Source organism: Poecilia latipinna, unplaced genomic scaffold, assembly GCF_001443285.1.
Source record: "Poecilia latipinna isolate Pla-1442-1.1 unplaced genomic scaffold, P_latipinna-1.0 Scaffold2868, whole genome shotgun sequence".
NCBI classification, from domain to species: Eukaryota; Metazoa; Chordata; class Actinopteri; order Cyprinodontiformes; family Poeciliidae; genus Poecilia; species Poecilia latipinna.
This window is the reverse complement of record NW_015115484.1, coordinates 57,857-66,178: the sequence shown is the minus strand read 5'-3', so window position 1 is coordinate 66,178 and position 8,322 is coordinate 57,857. Positions and strand designations below refer to the sequence as shown.

The 8,322-nt window shown below is 40.1% G+C and overlaps 1 protein-coding gene across 1 annotated transcript; it reads right to left on the bottom strand.

Annotated features, from left to right (window-relative positions):
* Positions 1-1,799: 1,799 nt before the first annotated feature.
* LOC106939422 (tubby protein homolog) lies at positions 1,800-7,171 on the bottom strand. The gene is made up of 12 exons (XM_015021806.1): positions 7,059-7,171; positions 6,112-6,271; positions 5,373-5,603; positions 5,135-5,248; positions 4,869-5,015; positions 4,616-4,782; positions 4,371-4,532; positions 4,142-4,254; positions 2,911-3,025; positions 2,723-2,821; positions 2,444-2,615; positions 1,800-2,354 (listed from the first exon to the last, which is right to left on the bottom strand). The coding sequence occupies exons 1-12, from the start codon at positions 7,098-7,100 to the stop codon at positions 2,221-2,223; spliced, it is 1,656 nt and encodes a 551-aa protein (XP_014877292.1). The 5' UTR covers positions 7,101-7,171; the 3' UTR covers positions 1,800-2,220.
* Between the last annotated feature and the right edge of the window lie 1,151 nt (positions 7,172-8,322).

Here is an 8,322-nt window from a genome sequence, read left to right as displayed (position 1 = left end):
CTGCAGTTGTGCCCTGTGTCTGTGCATGTAAGGCGTAAAGAATGGGACTGCTTCACAGACGCTGCTTTCAGCTGCCCAAGGCCAGAATGACATCGGCCCAACAACAGCTTACACAGTCGACTCTTTGGACCCCTGCCCTTTATCTTCCTCCAGAAGGACAACCGGCACTATTCTGTCTTCTGGCATTCAAAAAAAGCCAGTGAATAGAAGCTGCGGCAAAACTTGAAGATGCCTGACAGGCCAGTCTGGAGCATTTCAGAATTTCTCACTTGCATTTCTCACCCTGACAAGAGAATATTTCTCATATTGCTATAAACAACAGAATGTGCTGAATCAATTCAACAAAAAGGTTATTGATTTCTAATTGACGGAAAGAAAAATAAATAAAACATTTCTTTCTCAAAATAATGTTTGGTCTTATTCATTGTGACAAGGATTACTTAGACCACAAACTTATCAATTAGTGTAAACTAATCTTAATGTAGTTATTTTGCCCTCACCAAAATAATACAAAGTTAAGCATACATATTCATACCACACTGTTATATTACTGCTTTATTGTATTGGCTCTATTTGCATTGTAGTATTTTTACAGTTTTTTCCTTTTAGTAGTTAATTACTTTCTTCATTGTTTTATTTGATTTTCCATATTTTAGTTGCCGTATTTTCCGCACTATAAGGCACACCTAAAAACCTTCAATTTCCTCAAAAGCCGGACAGTGCGCCTTATAATCCGGTGCGCCTTATATATGGACCAATACTGAGCCACAACAGATCTAGCAACTACGGTAAGCAGCCGCCGACTTCATTTTCGCCCGTAGAAGAAGCGCGTGGTGCATGCTGGGATAGTTGTCAGAACGTTGGTTTGTTAATAAAGTTTGACTGACCTACCTACCGAGGGCGTCTTGCAGGTCATTTAGCACCACGTTCTCCACAAACATGCTGTGCATGAACGGTGAAAGGTTAACCATCGTCCGGCCACGCCCCGGCCCAGTTGTGGAAAGCTCTCCTTGCGGACTGTTTTGTTGACATTCCCTGTAGTGCAGCTCCATCTAGTGGATGCATAATGTAACTCCAGCCTCTACTGTAGCGTCTATTCTATGCGCCTTATGAGGTCCGCCTTATATATAAAAACTTTTAAAATAGGCCATTCATTGAAGGTGCGCCTTATAGTGTGGAAAATACGGTACTAGCTTAGTGGCTAGTATTGGCTAATCGGTGTCCGTTGACGTAATGTAGAACACAGGAAGTGAAAGACAATGACATGATGCACAGGAGGAACTGCAGATGCTACAAGCTCCACCCATCTCAGGGGAAGCTCCACCCCCTCCTGGTGCAGGAGGAGGGAAAAGCAGAAAATGTAGAGTTGATTCTGTTTTGTTTTGATAAGTTGAGATGATTGTATGTTTAGTCTGTCACTAAGTTTGTCTGGTACAAACAGTGAGTTTGTGCATTTGTCAGGGTACAAACCTGACATTTGTACCCTTTATTCTTAGCTAACTAGCTTAAAATCAGGCAGATTTGAATGGAGAGCAACTCTGAACATCAAGTCTTAGTTACATGAAGTCTAAATTTAGCTTGATTTTATACAGAAAGTTTTGGCCACCACCTGGAGATTCATGACCTATAAAAGATCCAAATCATTTGGACTAAAACTGAAATATTGAAGACGACATTTTGCGCCTGTCCCTCAAAACAATAAAAGATGTGACGTGCCACATCCTGAGGGGATTGCATGTGTAAAGGATGATTTTTAGGTAGACCTTCCCTGCCTGAGGAAAAAAAAAACAGTGCACATGTAAAGATCACGAACTTTATTATAAAATGAAACAGTCAGTGGTTATGGCAAACAAATGTGTGTTATATTACTGCTTTTAAAAAAATAAATGGTAAATCTTAATACTCAATCTTTTCTTTTAATACTTCAGATTTCTCATTAAATAGCACAATAGTTTAATTGCACGAATCACATACACATTTTGAAAGTATGAAAGGAAAGCTATGTAATATTGCCTTGTATTTCAATTAAAATAAAAATAAAAAAAGAAAATCATAGGACCTATAAAACAACTCTTCTGTCACATTTGTGGTACGTTTCAAGTTGTGTGCGTAGCAGATATAATCAAACATGGTCCCGCGTTAAATAATGGGTGTAGCTTCAGTTTTAACTAGCACATTTTTTGTGATGTTTACACATCTTGTTAAGCACTTTGGGTGTGGTCATTCACATGCCAGTTTGCCATCAAAGGATGACAGAGTGATGGCAAAGGCTTGAAGGGCACACATAGGAAAACTATAATCCATGGAGAAAACGTCCTCTGCCACACGACCAAATTGCATCACAATGTAATCCTCTGGAAGAGACATAAAAACGGCGTTTGAAGAGCTCAGGCGAAACACATCAACGGGTTTGTCAGTCGTGAGAGAAATGTGGTTATTTTACCGTTGTCTGGGTGGATGATCTGGAAGTTTTTCACGGAGGCTTGCGTTACACGTCCGTGGAAGTTCAGCACGTACGACTGAGTCTGCTCATTCCAGGTTGGGGATTTGTTCACCAAAGTGACCAGCTTGTCCGTATTTCCATTCGAGTGGCGCACCAGCAGAGTCTCGAGCTCCTGAAATAAACGTGACTGTCACCTCGGCTGAAATATTTGACTCTTAACCAACTTCATGACCGATTCTGAACATCATTTGTCTTTTTTCTTTTAAAACAAAGACTTACATTTTTGGGGCAAATGGACACTCTTTCATCATTCTCCAGCATGCCAGGGATGATCACTGTCATTTTCCTCGGACCCTTGAAACCCAGAACGTTTGTCTCCTGGAAAAGAATAATTTGTGTGTCTTCTAGGTTTTACCGCTTGTTATGTTGTGCGAGGCAGTGTGTGTGTATGCATGTTTGGGACTCACATAGCATATGGCTGCCAGTTCTTGCCGCACTGACTCACTCTCTTTAATGAAAGGTTTTTTCTCTGGGTTTTCACCTCCATCATAGACCGTAAACTTTGTTCCCAGAACATTGGACCTGAAGCAAATGAGAGTTAAACTCTTAAAAGCAATACCACAACATGTGTGCAAAAGAACACTGAGGTTTCAAATTTAAAAGATCGACATTGTAAAAATGTGTCGCCATTGGGTTTGAGGACTATGCAGCACTAGATTTGGGATTTTGGACATTTGTGTCATGTTTTGTTTGTTTGTAGTAACGTAACCAAATGGATCTAACAATAAATAGGTTGCACATTGCATGTCTTTAAAATTGTAGAATATCAATAACTTTTGTGGTATCGTGACATTGCCATTTGTTCTTTTGTTTAAAGAACAAATCAAATACATTTTCGGTCATTTAAGAACGGATGAAAGAAGAACCATGACTCTGGGGGAAAACAACAACAACAAAAAAAGACCAAGAGGAAAAAGTAAAGTCATGGAAGTCCTGTTTAACTCAATTTATTTGTCTACCAATGTCATTTTGAGGCAATTCTCAAGGCACATGACCGGTTCACAAGCAGCTACTTCATCATGAAGACTGAAGAGGAATAACCTCTCACCCCGTTAAATAGCAGGAATTAAATACAGCTAAACACAGACACACCAACCCAAGTGTTGCTTTTATACAACAAAGACGTGAAAAGAGATAATTGCAGCAATTGTTTAGTTTCAGTTTCATCGAGGAAATAGACATAGCGACACAATAAAGCACCGAAGCAGGAGTACTTTCTACGGTAAACACTACACACGGTAAAAGCCATCATTGGTTTTCAATTGCTTTGTTGAGGAAACAAACAACTAAAGACAGATGCACTAAGTAAGTTTAATATGAAATCCTTCACCTTCTGTAAACGTCAGGGTTTCACAAGGTATTTTGTAAGTGTCCAGAATACTTGAGGTACACCGCTCAAAACTGTGGAATCTGTGGTATGTGCTTTGCACACTTAGATTATGCAAACCTGGTGCAGACAAAGTAATTTATACCTTACGAGAGGGCGTGCTTTCTTTTTATTATCGTGCAATGTCTCAAAGTTGCTTGTCGGTACTAAAAGTTGTAATCATGCAAAGCTGAGGTGATAAAACAGCTCCAACTTCCAATATGATTTGAGGAAAACCTTTCTTACAGTAAGCAGAAAACGTTAGACTGTACCTTAGTTTTCCGATGTAGCAGTTTGCATCTCTGGTTAGATTTGTCGGGTCGATGGAGATGAGATAGTTGGACGTTTTGCACTTTTTTCGTTTCCTGCCCGCCATCAGAAACACCTTTAAGGTGAAACAGTAGAGCAATAGATTACAGTCTGTTTCTAAAGTTAAATGCAATTCATTTAACTTGTTTTTGCATTTTTTGAGAAAGATTTTCCACAAGGAAAAATGTTCACCCTCTTGCCGTCCTCTTTCTCCATGTGGAGGTAGTAAGTTGGGTAGATGCCCTTCTCCATGCCTCTCCTGTCCCTGGTGACCCTACACTGGATGGTCACGTCTCTTGGAGCGGGACGGAGGGCAAAATTCTCAAGGTCCTCCACGGACATCGGAGAAGTCACCTGAAATGGGATGCAATTTAATTCCACAGATAATGTTTTTTTTTTTTCAATATTCACTTTAAAAAATACTTTTAAAGCCTGACCCTTTCGTTATGTTCACTGCCTGAGGATGACGTCTCCCTACAGTTGGAGTTGTACGACGCCAGAGTGGAAGGAGTTTTCTCTGCTTTCTTTGACTTTTTCTCCTTCTTCCGCTCAGATTCTTCTTGGATTTCCTCATCTTTGCTCTCGTCGCTTATTTGACACCTGGCTGCGAATTATAATGTGAAAAACTTGTCTTCATTAGCTCAACAGAGCTGCAGATTGCACAGCAAATTAGATCACATAATCACTCACACGTATCCAGAGTTTTCTTCTTCATGGGCGAAGGAGTCTCGGGCTCCTGAGGATCGTCTTTGTCGCTCTCGTTGCGTTTATCCTTTAGAGCATCATCCTTCACCTCTGGTTTGGTCTCAGGGGTTGAATCCTCCTTCAAATGCTTCTCTGCAAAAGAAATGTTTGCTTACGTCTTAAAGAAACCCAGCAGGATGACACAAAAGCTTGACTTAAAGCGTTACGGTCACAGAACGGATAGCATGAACGCGCTCGTTTCTCAACATTACTTTTACGTTCTTGTTTGCTCTTCTGCGTGTCGACAGATTCCTTCACTTTGTCTTTTTTCTTTGCCTTTTTCTCTTTCTTCTCCTTTTCTAGTTCCTCTTCTGTCTCTTCCACTCCTAAAGAACCAGAAAGCTTCTGGTAAATGATTAAATGTGGCAAACGTCTCTATGATTTTCATAAAAATGCATAAAATCTCAACTTTGTACAGTCTCAGTTAAAAAAAAAAAAACAAAGTCTTACGTTTGGTTTTGTCTTTTTTCACATCTTTCTTTTTGGTCTTTTTTACCTCCTCGGGGGCTACGTTCTCTTCTTTACCATTTACCTCAGGCTCTCGGTCAACCTCTAAGTCCATCGTTTTGGGAGTGACGGGCTTCTCTGGAGGCGTTTCGTCCGGTTCTGAACTCACGTTCACGTCACCCTCGCCCAGTGTGATCTCGTCCAAGGGGTTGTCATGGGCATGCTCCACTTGATCTCCAGGAAACAAACATCAACAGAACACACTGTAAATGCAATGATCATACTGGCTCAAATATATGCATGCACCCTCTACTAATATTTGGATTAATGCTCTTTAGTAAGTTTCAGAGAAACTGTTATATATATATATATAAGCATCAAAAGCCACTGGCTTAATTCTGCCTGGAATTATGATCAGTCTTTTTGGTAGCTGGTAAATGACAAAGCTCGTCTAAATTAGTTAATTTCCTGGCATGGAGAGGACTTTTACGGATTGCAAGGGCTGAGGTGATTATCATTCCACAAACTTAATGTCAGGTTACTTTATTCATAACAAGATCAGCATAAAAGCGCATAACCTATATGCTCTCAGCAGCAGGCAGCCACCAGATGTGACAAGACCCACAATAAATTTGAGCTTTCACGTTATTTTCTTGGTTTTAAAATTCATTAATTACACCCCTGGAAACGATGACGAGTGGATCGTTGTTCGCAAACAACAGGACCCTGTTCAAATACTGACCACTCAGAGACGTGCTGCTCAGGGACTGAGAGATCAGCAGAGGCGTCTCTTCTGAGCTGACCGTCTTGTGCTTTCGATTCTTTTGGCGAGCGTCTCTATTGGCCACCACCATCTGAGCGTCTGCTCTCTTCTTCTGCTGCTTCTTCATCAAAAGAGCTCGCTAGGGTGGGAGATCAAAAATGCCGAACAAGTGATTGAAATAATTGGACAAATTTTCTTTGCCTTTGAATGACAAAATAAAAGAAAGAAAGAAAGAAAGAAGAAGAAAATGATGCATTACATCATCGCATTTACACTTTAACGTCAACCAACATTGACGTTAAAGTGCAGAAGTGCACAAATTATTTTTAATAATTTACTACAATGTGGATACCACAATGTTGAACCAGTCAGAGGTTTACAAAGACGCATATCATGTGCATTCATTTCATTGGTGTGTATAATCAGGGGGAATATCAATATATAAGTTTACCTATAATTATTGTTCTCAACACCCATAATAGTCATTATAGTCGTTTAATGCTGATGCAGCATTAAACGACAAAACTGAATTTTACATTTATTTTGTTCTTCAAAGACACCGTCGTGCTTTGGAGAACAAGTAAACCTTGATCAGATGCCTAACCAGCAGGTGGCTCGTACACCCATGACCCAATGACACTCTAGTCTCGAGAGATCAATTCTTAATTAATTGTAAAGTTATATGTTGCAACAAAACACAATTTAATGATCCCACAGGAATATTAAGTTCAAATGACAAGCGCAAAGTCTTTCCATGCAGAGAAAATACAAAGATAACGTCAAAAAAAAAAAAAAACACATGATCAGAGCTTCTCAATTTCTCTAAATCTAGAACGAGATCACTCTAGAAAAACAAAGGAGTTATGTTAGTGCAGCCAATCACAGATTCGTCCTGTTTACTGCACAAATAATCAGCCTGTGTTTACCTGGTTGTCCAGCTTCTGCTGCCTTATGTCCTGGTCCTCCATAGCAAAGCAAAGAGTGGCACCTAACCACAGAGCATGAAAAGGAGTAGACGGCAACAAAAAGATGAAATGCACCGTCAACTCTTAGTGAATTAGTTGACTTTGTCTCCGAGATAAATAGTTTGTTGCAATTAAGCGTGGAGGCTGGCGTTTGTGCCACCCAGCTCCATCTGGCCGTCTGTCCACCTGCACGCAGCAGAAGGCAAAGTGGATTAAAGGGGGATAATGTTCTTAGAGCACAGTGCACAGCTTCTACTCGAACACGAACAAGCTTCACATGGCTGTTTTTAGGAAGATTTTATGGCCTGTTGGTCCTGGTGAAACCCGAGAGACCAAACTGTACGGCGGTGCTCTGCTGCTGATAGTCTTTTTCCAGCCAGCAGTCATGACTTGCTTAATCTTTGTGTAAAGCAGTGTTCCTGAATTCCGGTCCTCAAGCCCCCCTGCCCTGCATGTTTTAGGTGTTTCCCTTCTGCCACACACCTGGATTGAATATTTTGGTGATTAACAGGCTTCTGGAGTACTTGACGGTCATGCAATCATTTGAATCAGCTGTTCTGGAATAGAGGCACATCTAAAACATGCAGAGCAGGGGGACGTGAGGACGGGAATTGAGAAGCACTGGTGTAAAGTTTCCAAAAACAAATGGGAAAGAGATAACCTGGCTGTTACTGGCACAGTGGGGCAGATTTATCCCTTTACCACATACAATCAACATACTACTGGGATAGAGAGCTGCACAGAAAATCTGCTAGGATTTATTTTATTTATTTATTTTCTAACATTCTTTATTTTAAGAATATGCATATTCATGAGCCTGAAACAGGGTTAGTAAACATATAAAATCCACTTCAGCAGTTGACATCTATCAGAAAGGTCCCACATAAAAGACATCCAGTGTCTTCCATCAAAAAAGGAATCTTAAAGACAAAGGCGGCAGACACTTCTTATAACCCACCTAGTGTAAATTCATAGTTTGTGCTGTCAACACAAAAAGTGGGTAGTTTCAAACAACTAGATGTAGACTTGTTTGTCTTCACAGACTGCCTGTGTGGACTTCACTGAATTAACAAATAGATACTGTTGTAAAGTTAGTTAAATTATGTTTTTCTTTTTCTTTTTTTTTTTTACACTTACACTTAGCCTTTTACGGGCTAAGTGTAAGTTGCAATGCTTCTCATCAATTCATGAGAAAAATCAACAATTGCTGACCAGCCTTTTGCAT

Coding starts and splice junctions, on each gene's coding strand:
- LOC106939422 (XM_015021806.1), bottom strand. CDS start 7,100: ATGGAGGACCAGGACATAAGGCAGCAGAAGCTGGACAACCAG. Junction 5,604..6,111: donor GAGCAGCACGTCTCTGAGTG/GTCAGTATTTGA, acceptor TGTTTCCTGGAG/ATCAAGTGGAGCATGCCCAT. Junction 5,016..5,134: donor GAGCAAACAAGAACGTAAAA/GTAATGTTGAGA, acceptor TTTCTTTTGCAG/AGAAGCATTTGAAGGAGGAT.